General features: G+C 34.0%; 1 protein-coding gene across 1 annotated transcript in view; it reads right to left on the reverse strand.

The window, feature by feature from the left end:
- LOC123566584 (neurotrimin-like) overlaps window positions 1–18,258 on the reverse strand; it is a 114,555-nt gene extending 96,297 nt beyond the window's left edge. The window contains exon 1 of the mRNA XM_045360830.2: window positions 17,675–18,258. Coding sequence (XP_045216765.2) covers window positions 17,675–17,708 — 34 coding nt within the window. The 5' untranslated portion in view covers window positions 17,709–18,258. The remainder of the gene's footprint in view (window positions 1–17,674) is intronic.
- Between the last annotated feature and the right edge of the window lie 758 nt (window positions 18,259–19,016).

Consider the following 19,016-nt stretch of genomic DNA (forward strand, 5'->3'; position numbering starts at 1 on the left):
CTGCTTGCCTACAAAGTCATATACCCTACAGCAGTTATACTATAAAGTTACACAAAATGTATGCCATCGTCATCAATATAATTGGCCTAAGCATTTTATCCCAATGAATTCTTAACACGTAACATTTGACTTTTTATTACATTTTGTCAGCACCTTCTAATTGTACTTGAAGATTTCCTTTGTACACACCTATATTAGGTCAAGTAAAATTAAGAGACTCTTTCACTGTATACTAACATATTATATAAAGTTGTGTTCTGTTTTGTTCTGTTCGTATTACTACCTAACAAATGAACCAGTATTTAAGCGAATTTTTAGGATAAACTTTTCAGTATGGTGTAATTAATATGAAACAAATATAGCTATTAAAATGCGGATTGACCAAGACATATGCTGTACAATTTTCCCTTCTCCTTGCAGAGCAGAGTTTCAAGGCTGTTGCATTATTCTTCAGAAAGTAAATGGAACCATCTGGCACCAGCATTATGTTATGGTTATGTCCTCGGGATAGGGAAGTTGGAAATCTCTAAGGAAGAAAGAAAATGTCCTCTTTGTAAGCGTAATTGCCCATGAGAAACATTTCTTAATCCCATAAAAGTCTTAATGTAGGCCAATAATGATATAGTTAAAATCAAATAGCAAATTAAGCTTCGATTCTGCATGCATGTCAGTAAACATTTTCAGAATGTTCTTCAAAGTACTGGTTCAGTATCGCATGTAATAAAAAACTGTCTAGCTACTGACAAAGTGCCGATGTATACATAACAAGCAAATTCGATGAATTGGTATCCCCCGCCGAAAGGGTTTGTGGAGAGGAATGGCCAAAAATATATCCGGTGAAAAGTTAAGGATGTTACTAAGAAGCAAATAATTTCATTGGTCAAAATCAGTTTAACAGAAAATGAATGTTTTTGGGGTTTTTTGCGGGGTGGGGGGGGGGGGGGGGGGGCAGCGGGATTGAACGGGTGACAGTACAAAACTTCACATGTTGATTATAAATATTGATGGAAAATTAAAACAAAACAAAAATAAATAAAATAAAAATGGGGCGGGGGATGCATGATCGGGGTGGTGGGCATGACTGGGTGGATGAGTGAGGTGGGGGAACGGTACAACTTTGCATGTTGTTAAATATTAATGGAAGGTTTGAAAAAAAAATAGAAAAAGGAATGATTTTTTTTTTGGTGGGGGTGGGGGAGGGGGTATGACCAAGGCAAGGTGGTGACCAGGTGTGGGTAAACAATGTTTATAATAAATGTTCATGGAAAAGAATGAAAGAAGTTTAATGAAATTCTACCAATTGAAAGTTTCATAGTTCTAGGTCAAATATATCACAAGTTATGAAGCATAAATTGCCGTATTTATAGTACCATATATAGTTAACACAAGAAACGTCTAAGGGCCGTAACTCTGGTGTTACTTGGGCAATCTGACTGAAACTTGACGGTCCGCATAACCTCATAGTGGTGAACATGTTTATGAAGTTTTATTTAAATATTCCCAACCACATCCTAGATATAGCTCCGGACGTGGAATTTTCATTAAATCAAGGGCAATAACTCTAAGGAGAAATTGACCAATAAAAAAAAAACTCGACGGGCATCATCAAGTTTTATGAAATTCTACCTGCTAGTCACTGGGAAATAGCTGCGGACGGACGCACGAGCGGACGCGCGCTCGCACGGACAACGCCATTTCAATACCCACCGCATCCCGATTTCATCGGCGGGGGATAAAAAGTGGCACGGTAAACAATCTTTTGTCTGCCAGGGATTCATATCTACGAACTCTTGTTAATGACATTACAGGCTGGTTTTATGAACATATTTCTGAAGGCAAGTATACTTAAAAATGAGCTTCATAAACCTTGAATTCGAAGGTTTATGCATAATTAAGTAATTTATTTTGTAACTTTGGCACTTGTAGTGAACACATCTTTGATTCTTAATACTGTAGCCCAATACCACTCAACATGATGGCAACGCAATTTGTTAAGAAAAAAAAACAGCTTTCAACCCAACCGCGTTACAAGGATACATTGTGGTATTTTGTAGATAAAATATTATCGCCATAGGGGTCATCATAATTCCTCGTCGCCCTAATCATTGTCATCATCATTATCAGCATAAGTTTCATCATCTTTCTCATAAGTTTTATTATCGTTATTAACTTTGCTGTGGACGGACGGACAAGTATTCTTCCTCAGAGAGTATAAAACAACAAAAACATTATTATTTATTCAAAATAGCTCAGGCACATACAGCTGTGTTTATTACTGGGATAGATCTAATTTTGTTTATTTGGATGACGATGACGATGGTGAAAAATGATTATTATAATGATGGTGGTACACGGTTATTACACGTCAGATGAAGCGAATGGATGGTGTTGGCGGGGATAATATTGATGATATCTCTAAATCATCATCAACTTTATGATCAGTATCATCAAAAACTTTCCTTATTCGCCACTTTTCATATTTGTTGTATTTTTATCAGCACTAGCATAGGATGGTGCTCTGGCATCGCCGTTCATCATCAACATTTTACTTTTAATACTAGTAATCTCTTTTCACGAACTGCTTGATGCGTCTTTGCAAACGTATCTTTGCACTGACCACCACAAGGCTCGTATAGTGAACGCCCTCATCCAAGAAGCACTTACTGGATCTTACTATAGAAATTTGTTGATTAGAAATCGTATCATCTTTCTGTCTTCAGCTCTGCAGATAAATCATGTAAAATGTTTGCTTTAATTTTATAATACTTATTTCGAATGAGTTATGTCTTCCTGCGATATTTATATCGTTTAATATAAAAAGGTAGCACGGTGAGCTAGACAGTTCAATGGCATGTGTCTGCTATATTAGAAATTTTATAATAAGATACAATTTAATGTTTTATTTCTTTGTCGTTATATTGAAGTACTTAAAAATAACATCAGAGAAAAGTTCAGAAACGGGATCTGGTTCAATGGTAGCAACTAATTTATACAAGTCTGGTGAGAATTTTAGGAATTATGATAATAAATAATGATTTAACCGTCTGGAGATGACAGGAACGCCTTGTACACGACTTATGACTGTATAAATTTACTTTCGAATGTCTTTGAATAACGTTCGGAACAAAAACCCATATTCGATATTGATTCAGGCAAAACAGTAAGGCAACGGTCTCAAGAAAGTTAGGTAGAGTATGGATCGAGTTTTATTTTTACTGACATAGTCTTCAATACTAGTAAGCATCTGGCCTATCGATAGTTCATTCCTTAAAACTTTATAGAAAAAAATGTCTTTTCTCGTTTGATTTTTGATTTTCAAATAACTTGGTACAAATTCTAGTCATAATGAAAACACGTACAGAATGCAGCTATCATACATGTCTGGCAAAGGTCATAGTAATACGTGGAGAGGGGGAGGGGGCATACACTCTTTTGAAAATCAATCTCAAGTTTAACAAAATAATAGGCTCAGTTATATAATTATCTAGGCCGGCACTGTTGGAACAGTGTGAATTTTAGTAAACTACTAGGCAGTGAGAAATAGTTTGCCTTTTTATTTGAAGACGTCAAGTGGGGCAACGTCGAAAAACACCAAAATAACGTTTCTTGTACATTCATCATTTGAATACTCAAATGTTCTTCTTTACTGCCTTATTTCAAAGCATATCACTATTCGACTGGAAGCTATTTGCAAGTACATAAATGCTGACAAAAAATAACATTGTCTTCAAATTCAATTGTTTTTCTCAACAGTATTTTAACAGTTTCGGTGTGAAGGAAATAAGTAACACTAACATTTATAACTTCTGTTATTACGCATTCCGGAGGGTTTAGACTACAAAGCTAGTGATCCTGGTTTTATTCCTGTTCACGACTGATATCCCAACTGTATACAGTGTACATTTGATTTGACCAATACTTTTATATTAAATCATAAACAATGCCAATGTGTAGTTTTTTCATATTTGAATGTTGGAAAGCTATTTTGCTTTATATTGCTCTTTATAAAAAAAACTGAACTGGAATTGTTCCATAATAGTTCAACAATCAATAGCCTATCATATAGATCTGCCTTGTGTCAATAGCAAACGATTTTACTATGAAATGTCTGCTATAGATTAGTCCACAGATATTATTAAAATTATTGGTACAGTAGCAATTTTATTTTTTTAATTCTAAAACTGAAACATACGGTTAAAAAGATTCACCATCTTTTACACGTATTCTAAGCAGCCAATATATTTCTTTTCAAACACAACTGAGCATCATTAAAAATATTGGAGGTGTGGCTTAAATTATTGCCCTTCTTACTTGAACCAGATATGTTTTCAGATTATCCCTCTATTTCCATGGGTAAAATATGTTTGAACTATGATTAACAGTTTAGTTCCATTCTTTGAACTTAATCTTTTAGTATTATGCAAGCTATGGACTTTATAAATACAGTGAGTGGTTTAATTACAGCGATAAATTTACTGAAACCTGAAGCAATCTGACAACGAATTTAGAACAAATATTGAACTACATGTGTATTTTCATTTTTGAGACGATTTATTTTATATGATAGTGATATGCATGGTTTATGTATGTTACTTGAGTTTAATACAATAATTAGAAGACGAAAAGCAAGCATCTCTTCTGGCAGGGAAAACACTTGAATGTAAAAATTATGAATGTTGTACTAGGTTTGCGTAGAAAATAAATCAGCCGATTTCGATAACCTTCGTAAAATAGTTTACATCTTTACATCACTGAGGAGTCGGCTATGAATAAAATCAGTAATCATTTTCCAGTTGAATAAGTAATACAGAATATCAGAATACAGCTACAGCTTTCAGTTTCGTTAAATTTGAATTCTGTTTACAGAACAAAACGACATGGAGAACTGTAGAAAATATTTGTTTTTCCTGTTAACAGTGGTCAGTCACATTTTGTATGAACTTGGCGTCCGGAAGCCAATCTACCAATAACGATAGTTCTAACTGTATTATCTGCGGCAAGTGAAGCGGATTGGTATTAATAGCCATATTGATAAATATGTCCGCAGTATCTGCCTTCCAGACGAGAGTTAAGTGCGCTTACTTATAATAATCGGAACATTTAGCACAATGATAAAAAGACAGTATACAAAGATATTAGATACTGGTTCAATAAGAAATTTATCAGTTACTGATTAAGAAAATGATGAGCATGGTTAGCTCCCAAAACTCATTTAACATAAATGAATTCAGTAAGTTAAACTTCAAGTTCGCATATAATAAACATGTTCTGAGGAATAAAAATGTGTCTGTTCGCTGCAAAATACTGAGTTTATTTTGAACACTGTTTAACGCGTTTTAGGTCTATGCATTAAGTATAATTTGTACTAGGTTTCATGTGTATTTCTATAACTACACCCTATGAGATTCCGTTTGTTACAGTCAAACCTTGGAAGATATCAATATTTGACAATGGTCGTTTCTCTGCACAAATTAGTTTTTACTGACAAAACAAAATGGTACGCATTTTGCTTCACCTCTAGAGTGATGTTAAAATACTTAAATATACATTAAGTCTTAAGACAAGATGATAGCATATCTGCTTTAAAACATATTCCATTAAAGAAACATACATCATAAAATAGTTTTATTACTTGCCTAGAATGTCATGACCCCTACAGTAACAGTTACTGTACTTCATAGTAAAATAAAATACGAGTCATCCACATCAATATAATAGACTTAAGTCATTTTTGCCCAATCAATTAACACAAACGATAATACGCTTTCATTACATACAAATTGTACTTGAAAAAATATTTTGCACGCACTATACTTGGTCGCTTGAGATGCTGAACCGAGTTCTGCTTTGTTTTGTTCTGATCGAAAAACCGGTAATATACACACAAAATGCAGTGTTAACAATATACTATAACTGATGTTAGAAAACGACACGGTCACTGTGACGGATAGTTAATTTAACATTATAAAAGGTAAACAAACAAAAAATATATGGCATTCTGGGTTTTCAACATTTGTCATACTCTTTGCATGACCAAATAAGTGTACTGGTTGGGAACCATTTTCAGGACACATTTTCATATTTCGGCTCCATTATTCCCTAAAAAAAATATTTGACAAATAAAGCCTCACACTGCACAAACTTCAGCTCCTTCCACATCCGATGTTGTAATCAGCATCGCGTTGTGACGTAAAATATGGGTTCCATGGAGCCTCAAATGGGATCATTAAAATGAGTTATTTTTCCCGCTAGGTAAACCAGTTTCCGGACAAATATTTTGACAGTGTTTTGTTGTTAAGTTGATATCAAAATAAGTAATTAAACTACTTCTACACATTTCTTTATCACTCATCTCTTCAAAATTGCGCACGAAACATAACTCGACTTTCAATGCATCTACGAAAGCAAACCATTCTTGATAATTCCAATAGATATAGAATAAAATTAGTGCAAAAATCGACAGCCCTGCATCTTACGTAACTTTTAGCGTTAAATTAAAAGTAGAACATGTTATCAGCAGACAATCATTATGTAGTTTGATTATTTCTTCCCCACTTGATACCTCGGCATGTGTGAACTACTGCGCATGCGCAATGCTATCTTCATGCCCCGTTAAAGTTGTTTTGTAAACGCAGGTGAGTTATCATCAAAAACCCAAACATTATACAGCCTTATAGAATAGTGGTTTACTGTAGACATGACGAACAAACATCTAAATGATCTAGATGAAACAATTACATGAATAACAACGAAATAAAGCGGATATTACATGTGTCCGGAAACTATTCCTGTCCGGAAAATGGTTCCCAACCAGTAGTGATTTTTGGTACACATTACGGTTTTAGTTCGCAATTTCAGATGTAAGATATACATCATTTGAATTTTGAGATACCTCATTTGAAAAAAATGTCAATATTGCGGGCAAAAAAATGTATATCCCCCACCACCATTCTAATTAAGATGTCCTGGGAATTGTATAACAATCCATATACAAATAATACCAATATTGAAACTTTAGAAGCGTTTAGTTGCCACAATGGCTGCAATTTGCAAGCGGAAATACATCAACAACTTTACTCTTAACGTTCAATTCAAAACCAATCTAGACATTTTAAAGATTTAACCACTCTCACAGTTCTTACAAATGATATGAAACATGCACGTTACTGTCATATATTTAAAGAGAAATTAAGACAAAATCCTTGCTACAGAAAAGGAGAATTAAACAAGGTTGTTGCATTATTCTTCAGCAAGTAAATGGAACCATCTGGCACCAGCATTATGTTATGGTTATGTCCTCGGGATAGGGAAGTTGGAAATCTCTAAGGAAGAAAGAAAATGTCCTCTTTGTAAGCGTAATTGCCCATGAGAAACATTTCTTAATCCCATAAATGTCTTAATGTCAGGCCAATAATGATACAGTTAAAATCAAATAGCAACTTAAGCTTCGATTCTGTATGCATGTCGGTAAACATTTTCACATGTTCTGAAAATACTTCTTCTATATTGCGTGTAACAAAGAGTTTATTTGTTAAGCCAAAAGTATACATGACAAGTGACCGAGTGTTGCAGTGGCAATACAGAAGTCCAACTTTGTTAGTGTCCGTCCTTTATGGTAGTGTTAAGACTAAAAATGCTTCAAGGCATTTAAGAGCCTTAGAAGCAAAAACTATTTTTCTTATATTTCAATAGTGATCTTGGCCTACAAGCATAGATTATGTACGCGACACATTGTCTCATGATGGTGAACATTTGTGTGCAGTACTAAAATAATTAATTAATGCACACACAGCTTATGGAGTGAAAACAATTTTACTTGATCTTTTGACCGACAACAATCGGCCATGTGCTCGACACATAGTCTAATCATTGGGAACATTTCTGCGAAGCAATAAAAATCCTTTAATGCAATTAAAAGTTATGGGGTAGAAATAAAATTTTACTTGACCTTAAACAGTAACCTTGACCTTTAACCGACAAGCATTGATCATGTGTTGATATATTATTGTCTCATCATGGAGAACTTTTGTGTGCACCACTAAGATAACCCATCAATGCATATAAAAAGTCATGGAGCGGAAACAATTTTTACTTGACCTTCAATAGTGAGTTTTAACCTTTAACCAACAAACATAAGTATAAATGTGCATAATCTATATACTGCCCTCTATCCACATACCAAGTTTTATGAACCTAGATTGAATACTTTTTGAGTAATTGCAGGATCCAGATTTGCGGACGGACAGACGGGCGGACGGAGTGCATTCCTAAATCCCTCCGGTGTTCCAACGGTAGGGGACTCAAAACGGTAGCATGGGCGTGGTAATAATTCTTTCGTTTGCCAGGGATTCAAACATACGTTATCTTGAAAGTAAAATAACGGGCTCCTTAGCGAGGTAACGGGCTGGTTTTATGGACATTTATTTTGTAATTATATTTTTAAAAACTGACCTTCACAAACCTTTATGCATAATTCGGTAATTTTATTTGTAACTGTGACACTTGCAAATAACACATCTTTGAATTTTATTCCACGTCGCCCTGTTACGCCTCAAAATGAGAGCAACGCAGTATCGTTAAAATTATCAAATGATGCAAGGGTGCATATGATTTGGAAATTATAACTGAATGGAACGCAGGTTGAAAGTTTGTGTATGAGACAAGGTTGTCATTATCATTAGCCGGTAAAGTCTCCTTCTTATATCCAGACGTTCAATATCAAACGTTAGCATGGTGAGCGAGACAGTTCAATGTCGTGTATCTGCTATAACAGGGATTTTGAAATTAAAAACAATTTAAAGCATTATTTCTTAGTCGTTATATCAAATAACTTTAATAATTATGAGAGAAAAGTTCAGAAACAACAGGGGTTCAGTGGCGGCGGCTAATTTATATTAGTCTGCTGTGCAAATTTAGAATTGTATAACAATAAACAATGATTTAACCGTCTGGAGAGGACAGGAACGCCCTGTATTTGGCTTCTGGTTAATTAATTTACTTTTGTATATCCTTGAATAACGTTTATTAAAACGTTCATTTACTGGAACAATAACCCTTGTATAACAAAATTACAAGTTTACTTCACGAAAGGTAGTGACTTCACGACAGGTAGTGTAGGGTTAAAGTTTATTTCTACGAAGTCCAGTTCCATATGATATAGTTTTCACCATACATCTGACTACGTATTAATGAGGGAACCATAAAGCCTAGATTGTAAAAAGTTTTTTGCTTTTGTTTTTGTTACTTTCCCCTCTTTTTTCAGTATCTTTAAACTATAGGGTGGGGAGTATTTGCTAGATAGTGACGGTAGAGACGGCCTAGGGTGTTTTGCCCAATACTGAATGTCCAATCTTGCAACCGTTATTTAAAGTAATACAACACAGACACGTTGTTAATTATTTCAGCATTGTAAGAATTTGTTGTTTTATTCAATATTTTCTTTTTAAATTGTGAATCTATTTTAAAGACAATAACTTCGACATGTGGAACTGGCGACACGTTGCTAGTATAATGTATATGCATATCTACATAATTTAACTTTTACTCTGATAAAATTATATAGGCAGCTATAAGCACGACTTATTCCTTTTTCTATGTATACATCACATGTTTATTATAGCACAACAGTAGGACAAACTCGTTCCAATTTTCCAATTACAGTATAATTTAGGGACTCTGACGCATGAACACTTTACTATCCAGTGTTATTATGATATCATTATACTGTCCCCTGATGATCATGTGACTTTATGATGGTGATGACATTTTCCTTTCCTACATTATTTATTTACGCTGACATTTGCATTGATGTGATAAACATGGAATTACAACTCATACAGACATAATATGCCTTATTTAGGCCTACATTATTAAATATTAGGTTTCAGGCTATGGTTATAAATTCGTAAAAAGTACTTTTTGTTTATCTGGTTCGAAATTATCTATAAACAAAGTCTCGGCGAAGTTGAAAACTATATACATATAGGAACACTATCCCATACCAATATTTTTGTTAAATCTTTAATGCCATTTAAACAGTTAATTGCGTTAAAATACAATTCAGAAGCGGCAATCCTTTGAAAATCCACCAAGCAGAGATCTCCCAGTGGTACTAATAAAATGTACATGATACCTGACTAAATTGTTCATAATTTAATTTTTGTTCGATACCAATTTAAAATTAAGCTCTACCATGTTGACGATCTTGCAGACGTTACAGAACCTTTAAAAGTTAGGTCAATAATCCGAGGCCATCAAGGAACCATAAAATCTTTGAGTAGATATCTGTGCATTATCTCAGAGATGTCTTAACAAATTATGGAAAATCCATTAGAACTATAGATATGAACGAGATCTTTTCATTCATTTGTTTTGTCTACTTTGCAATCTATTTATTAAGGAACGTCTGTATGGCCAGTACAATAACGATCATAAAGTCGCATCGGCAACGAAATTTATGCTTTTTTCTCGTGTATCTAATAATCGGAAATTACACCAGTTCAAAGATGCATTGTGTATGACGTTACTTTACCAGAAAACAAATAATAAAAGTGAAATGATAGAAAAGAAATAATGAAATTGAAATGATAACCATCTAATATTACATTTTTTGAGTGAATTAACGAAATATTAGAGTGAAATATATCAAATGTACATGTAAGATCAATTCACTCATGAGCACCATATATATTGCATTTTCACTCGTGGATACACCACTCGTGAAAATATTGCATCTGATGTTCCCTCGCGAAAGATAAAATATTCTCTATTGTTTAAAAATCAACATTGAGTTATATAGATGCCATATACATTTAGTCAGAAGTGTGACGGGCGAGTTAAAGTTTAAAAAGATGGACTTTTCACATGATTTGGTCACCTCGAAATTTCTCTACACATAGAATGTGTTGTTTTACTCAAAAATGAAGAGCACATAAAATGATTACATCTCTTTTTTAAAATGTAATCTTATTACCATGCCTTTTTACCATAAATAGGAATCGAAGTCCATCGTGTTTGAAGAACGTAATAATGCCTGAATATGCTAGAATTAACAAATAATCAAGGCCTTCAGCTGGTTTGTTGTCTACTTTATCACGGGTCCGAGTTCAGATGCGCATTAAATTGAACCACGAGGGCTTAAGCCCGAGTGGTTTAATATCTAATCATCTGAACGACGAACCGTGGTAAATAAGACGACAAACCACAAGAAGACTTTGATTGTTTTCATTATTACATGTTTACTGAAACATTGTGAAAAAATTTATACTAGACTTCATTTATCCGGGTAGTAATGAACCGGACGTCATGCGGTAATTTGACGTCATTTGACGTCGCTTATAGTAGTTTTCAGTCAGTTCAACGGTCTTATGCGTCGATTTGCAAAAGAGCGACTTTTTGGTAAGAAATTACATGTTATTATTCATTTAAACGAATGTGCAAACTGCGACCAAAGAAATCATTAATGGTTAAACAATTCAAAGGTTTATAAATGTAAGATAGACTTTTACTCTAGTCAAGGACCTACAGCCACAACATAATGTATAAGCAGATTCGGCTATTTTCTCGAAAAAAAAAATGAAAATGTAGACATGGGGATTTATTTACCAACGTTATTACAAAAATATTTAATGGGACGTAAATGATTCTTCCAAATGGTTTGGTTTTTGTGAGTTTATTTAAGATGAACATTCTACGATAACCAAGGGGAGATGCTCGAAACATAGTAAATCAAACGGTAAACCATGCTAATGCTTTGATTATTTGATAAATAATTTCTAGACCCACAGATCGCATGTATTTTGCTTTAAAATGAAATAAAATCATCTACATTGTCTTACAAAAAAATGCCGCAACCACGACCAAATGCAAAAGATCGTTTCAATGATATATACGTCATTATGTATAATTTTAGCATCTGATCATAATTGAAAATGCTTCTAAAATTGTTAACAGTTATTCAAAATATTGAACTGTCTAAGACCATAATTTATGCTCCATTCCTGAATACAAATGAAATGGTAAACATACGACAATTTTCTAAGCAGTTTAGTTTATTTATTTTATTTTATTATTTATTTAATATCTATTGGTAAAACAACGCATTCTTTATATAATATGACGATGTCCATTTTCATAAAAATCATGAATAGTACTTTAAATTTCTATGTTGCAACCCAGGTAAGAATTAAAGTACATGTAAGTTGCGGTAAACTGAAACTATTTTTTCCATACCTCTTTATACAAAAACATGAAATGTGTGATTTCCACTGTAGCTTGCCCTTCGATTATCATCAATCGATAATATGGGCAATCATGTACAAATAGGTGAATGTTATCTTTTATTCTAAATTCAAACAACGATAGATTGTATACATTCTGTCTTTTATTGCTGATTAAACAAAATATGTCGATACAATACATTTAACTTATGATATAATTTATTACGGTTATGATAAACATGTTTGCTTTTTTTTTCAAATAATCTTACTTAGATAAGAATCAAGGTTAGACGATACGTTGCTGGTTTATTTCAATTTTATTACCTCTATCCATCTTCATGTTTTGACGTATTATCGCTGGCTTACAGTTTATTGACTGATAAAATAAAAAAACAAAACTTAATATCCCACCATGTTAGAGAGAGAGAGAGAGAGAGAGAGAGAGAGAGACTGCTGATATATCTAATATTGAACGCATGAAAGTATTAAGAAAAGAATATTACTTACAAAATAAACATTACCAAGATATTTTTATAAAAATGATTATGTAAAAATAGATCAAAACATGCAAGAATGTAAAGCCAAAAGTAAAAGACCAGGGCCCAGTTGTTCGAAACTTTAATCGGCCGTTAAACTAATCGCCTGTTAAATTTTGATTCAAAATATTAGGCATGAGTGGGACTACTAAAATGATGTTTTAATTTTACTGTATAGGCATTTTAGTGTTGATGATTCCTAAATTATAATATGTTTTAATAAGTCTTCTAAAATGTTGAAAAGTAACTCTAAAAGTTAACCGACCGTTAGCTTAATCGCCTGTTAAAGTTTCGAACAACTCGGCCATTGTGTATGTAAATTTTACATTCTGGTGAGAAATAAATTTCTTTTAATTTAGATGGCTATGTGCCTTCCTCATTACTTACCCGCATATATTATACACTTATTGAATGGCTTGCCGGTCAATAAGCCATTCAATAAGTGTTTTATTACATTGCACCAGAAATTAATTTTCAGTTTGACTTTTCATATAGACCGGCTAGTTACCGTGATTTACATAAGGCTACAAGTTTTAATTCAACGGATTTTTCATGGGTATATTAAGCGTTGTGTACCTGAAATTTGTGCAGGCCAGACAGTTTACAAACAATTCTGTGACGAATTCGACGAAAATTTGCAGTGCTGATATCTTTGGAAATTCATAATGCAGCTTAGTATACATTACAAAATATTTTATTCTGATTTGTTCTTATTTATGGATGCCCGTGCTTATAAATGACGGAGACATGTGTTTTGTTGTACAATTAACTAGACATTTTCTATTCCGTAGCATCCAATCAGTTTGAAATGAATTTTAATGGAATTTGACAGTTTAGCGAAAATAGGTGTAGGCACCTTGCGGCGTAGAAAGTTGTAAAAGATGGGAGTGGGGTGCTGGAATTACACTAAGTTACTTTCATAGACCACATACATTTATTGAAATATATTTATAGGTTATTAGCTTTGTATCGGGAAATATGCACGAGTTCTTCAGCGGAAATATTGCGCGACTTTAGGAGCGCAATATTCTTCCGCTGAAGAACGAGTGCATATTTCCCGATGCAAAGAAAATAACCTTTTTATTACATACACATCTACACGTATAAATATAATGTAAGTATCATAAATTTGTTCAATAGCCTGAATAGGATTGACAATACTGAACTAAACAGAAAAAATAGTGCAACGGCACACACTGAATTACGCCACGCACCCGATATGAAATTCAGGCGTCAGTATATGGAAAAATATTGACGTTTCCGGTACCAGTGTAACTTAACGGGGAATAGAAACGAGTATGTAATAATATGTTACCTTAAACGTGAGCATCATAAATATACGACTCAACACAGCATGGGCACGCCGTGCGAATATTGGTTCCTGGCGTTATTGCGTTTCAGGAACCAACGAAATGGGGATTTGAGGCTTACTCATTTCAAGCATACTTAGTACGTTATGCTTCGAAATACTCCACTTGCAGATACATTTTAATACAATTTCTTGAACTGAGATGAATTAATGACTTGATTTGTAGCCTAACAGACGTTTGCAACAATTTCGCTATTATGTAAGATAAAAAATAAACTAAATCATTAATATCAGTTGTGTTTCTAAGGTTATCACCTCACTAGAGATTCAAGAGCAGCGAACTTTATGATTAATATATTAAACAAAATGGACTTCAGCTGCTCAAGCCGGTGCTTGGAGTTGGGCAGAGGGTGATTGGTACTCTTCAGTATATCTCGTGAATAAACAACTCAAACAGTCTGCTATATTATTTTTTTATTTTATTTATTTTTATTTATTTTTTTTCTTCGATGCGCGCTGTAAAGGATCGTCTTACACATATATTTTCTACTAAGCACCTATACAGATAACTATAATATTTCTAAATAATATTCAATTTCAAAACGTATTTTAATGGCTAAAATGTGAGTTTGGGTTATTATCAATTTTGTTTGTCGCTAATGAAATATATTCGTTAATTTTTAGACAAAATCACAGCCTAAATTGTTGCATGTACATGAATATAATTCATCACGTGAACATCAGCAGCAATATTAACAAAATCCACAGCGATCAGTATGTGGTATTAGGATTCTCATATTAGCAAATCGGCACATTCTTCAATTATTTCAAACAAGCGGTGTGACATGGGTTGAGAGTTCGGCGGCTATTCAGTACCAGTAATTGCGGCACCTTGTGATGAATGGTACTATAGCGAAAACGACGTATTCTGACAGTGTGCTTTGACTGATTGAACATAGTCTGTTGTTCCAAGTGTAAAGTGCGTGTGCTACATGTAACTGCAGATCTTGTTTTGGCGGGTTTTAGTGCCAATCAGTATGGCATATTGTAAATCTTATTAGTATGCATTATGTTAGTTCATACAATTAGCTATCATCTCAATTAAAGGGATCTCTGACAGCACCCCGCCTCGTTTTCTGTATAGTAAAACTAACCAGTAAGATAAAGTGTTTTTTGCTCTTATTATCATAGTTTTCTGCATTTTCACGTTGCTATGTTGCTTCCATGCATCTTCGCTGGAGCAATGTCTTTCGCATTTTCTCCTAATATGTTATATATTTACAATATGCCATGATTTTCATAATAAGGTCACTGCCTTATCCTCAATATCTTGTTTGGATATTTGTTACGCTATTTAATGGATTATTTGTTTCTTGAGAAGTGACGAACTTGCTCACTCCTTAAACATGATTAAGACATCGGATATCAATGGAGCATAAGAAACATTACAGTCTAACCTGTTCCAACCACCTCTGAGTAAAGACCACTAATATAAAACCTATCTACATATTCCACTATTTTCTCTCTCGTTCTACAGAAGTGTAAATTTACCTGTATTGAGAGAGCGCCTGTCAACAGAGGCCACATATGTCATTTCGAAAGAGAGGTATTTACAGACAGGTGTCACTGTATATATACAAATGTAAATATAAATTCCAGCATCCACCAATATATTCATTTTTTTTGTCTTGAATCACATTCTTTTCTAGTCTTATAAATATTCATGTATCTGTATTTTTCAAAATAGTATTTAAGAGATCTTCAAAATGGCAAGTCACTGTTTAAGAAAACACGTGTACAGACAAAAAATGATAGTGATAAAATTAGAATGAGACGACAATGCAGACGTTTAATTTGAATCTTGGAATGCAATTCAATTATTGTACGTTTCCCTAACTAATGTAAAATATTTATTAAGAAAAAAAAAACACTTCGACAATCACATTATATCATATGTAAGACAATACAAGTCTTTTATAGCATTCATAGCGCTGATTATCGCTAGAAATGGCGTGTTTCCTGTCTCATCTAGTTAGAAAAATGTGTCTCTGCGACTTTTATTATTTTATTTACGATACTTTACGTTGGAAAATCTGATATTAACTGTAATTCATACAAAACAAAATTATGTGTAGATCTATAACGAAATACATATACAAAAACTATGTGCAGATCTACACCGTGTAATGAAGTATGCACAGCTCTCAGCCGCTAACACGTATATTAGCAGATCGGCAGTTAAAAGTGACACTCCTATCACAGGAGCCTGAAATTCTATCTATAATGCTCCAAATGGCTAAATATAAAAATTACCCCTCCTATATATATAAAAAAAAGAACAGGAATGAAACAAAACCGTACCCCGCCCACTTTTTGTAAACAAGAAACTTCGAAAAACAGAAAAGCATCTCTATACGAGCGGTCTTATTTTGAAGAGGACAAAAAAATCTACTAGAAACACTGCTTACTGTAAACTGTCTTCCTTTTAACTAACATAAAATCATCATTTTCAATACCTTTTCGTTCATCGCCGAAACCATTGCGTGACGTCACATACATGTACCTGTTTCACAGCCTCGCAGTTAATTCGATATACTTTCACTTCGATGTGTCATAACTAATTAAGGGTCAAATGCAACATTTTTATAAAAAACAAAGGATTTCCATACCATATCGCAGCGCTCAGGTTATCTGCCATAATAAAAAATAGTCACTATGGAAGTTTCCAATTTTTAAATTTCCTCCAGTGAATAATGGAGTTACTTCCCCTTTTGTTTACGTTTTTGTTTTGAAAATATTACTTGAATACATTGACAAACAAATGCAAATATATAATTTTTATTCATGGAAAAATGAACAATAAAATATAGAACATAAACAATATCTTACCTTTATTTCTTATCGAAGTGAAAGCACATCGAATTAACTGCGAGGCTGTGAAACAGGTACATGTATATGTGACGTCACGCAATGGTTTCGGCGATGAACGAAAAGGTATTGAAAATGATGATTTTGTGTTAGTTAAAAGGAAGACAGTTTACAGTAAGCAGTGTTTCTAGTATATTTTTTTGTCCTCTTCAAAATAAGACCGCTCGTATAGAGATGCTTTTCTGTTTTTCGAAGTTTCTTGTTTACAAAAAGTGGGCGGGGTACGGTTTTGTTTCATTCCTGTTCTTTTTTTATATATATAGGAGGGGTAATTTTTATATTTAGCCATTTTGGAGCATTATAGATAGAATTTCAGGCTCCTGTGCTCCTATTTAAATTTTCAAATTTCAAAATTTTGCGGATTCATATTGATGGAATGTTTCTTAGAACGTCATGCACAGAAAACAATATTTATATATTTTGAAACACCCTCAACATGGTTTGTTAACATAACGTTGTCCCGGATGATGCTCATTTTTAAAGCTACACCGCTCCGTTTGGCCCTTATTTTTCAAAAATATGCAACAATTTTGTTTTCACCAGTAATTTATCATGTGATTACGTCATTCGATTACAAAAAATACAAATCTTTACAGTTAGTAAAATCTTCATGGTGATATTGTTTGGTGTTCGGAAGAAAATCAGGATTAAAATACAAGCGTAAAATAATTGTCACCACTTACCTTGAACAAATAGCATGGCGAGACCTGTCTTCATTTTTCACCAACTTTTTTTCTTGCAAGTTTTACAGCATTGGGAGCATAAAACGGCAGCTGTGAAATCCTCTCTAAATAACTAAATAAGATGATAATTGTGTTTCAATAAATTTTATAGCCTTAGTTTCATGGAGACTGTGCCGTTAATTAGGTTCAATTTCCTCATAGTATAACAAATTACCATGCGACACAAGAACTGTATTGAATCCCCAAGCTTCTAGATAGTTAAACTTCCTGCTCAGAATAAATTCAAGTTATATCCGTTACAAAACATACTAGTCTGTATCAAACTACAACCATATACTTCGGCGCGATAAGCGACAAGTAATATCCAAACGTACAGAGAGAACCTAGTCAAAACCAGTCATTACACTGACATGGCCGTGGTTAAGTAATTTCCAACACTTCTTAACAATAGTATAAAAGAAAGGCGTGTATTGCACTCGGGGCGTATTATCTGATAGTTATAGAGCGGACCTTATGAGCCAGTGAATCTCCTTAAACAAGCTATCGGAGAACTTTCAGTAACTCGCATAGCTATTTGATAACTCGCCTGACGAGTCACCACTATAATAGTCGTTATGTTCCTACCATCCTTTGATCTCATAACCGCTTTAAAGTATACAGTATCTATAGCAGGAAAAAGTACAACATGGTACAATGAATATTGGAAAGTTTAATTTAAACAAATTTATTGAGGAGAACAAGTTCATCAAAGATGTATGCACCTGCGCGTGCGCATGTGTATGCGTGTACGTGTGTGTCGGTTGGTCCCGGGGAAAGGGGAATATGGAAGGTATTGCGATGTACGGTTAGGAAAAATACTATTGAAATTACCACCAAGATAAAATCCGGCATTAACACGAATCGTAATGGCTTTTAACGTAGGTACCCGAGCCGAAGAAAAGACCCGATCTGTTAAAGTGTCACACAGGTATTGAAGTACTTCCGGGTCGTTGTAAAGTAGTTCATTGAAATTGTGAAGTCTCCATTTTACATTATTGACACTGTGTAAATCTTGTGTCATTTCTGATGTCTTTAACAGTTGTTTTGTCTGTTTTCTGCAGGACCAGATTTCTGTGTGGAAGGATTAAAAAAGTAAGGGTTAAAATCACAAGCATACAAAACATTTGTACGGCCCCAGCTGGAGTACAGTTCCACTGTGTGGTCCCCCCACTCTGATACTCTGATTGATCAGCTTGAGTCTGTGCAGCGCAGGGCTGCACGCTGGGCCAAGCGTGATTACGGCCGTACATCCAGTGTAGACAACATGCCGACTTCCCTAAATTGGCGACGCCTTGCACTCCGT

This window comes from Mercenaria mercenaria, chromosome 8 (assembly GCF_021730395.1).
Source record: "Mercenaria mercenaria strain notata chromosome 8, MADL_Memer_1, whole genome shotgun sequence".
Lineage (NCBI taxonomy): Eukaryota > Metazoa > Mollusca > Bivalvia > Venerida > Veneridae > Mercenaria > Mercenaria mercenaria.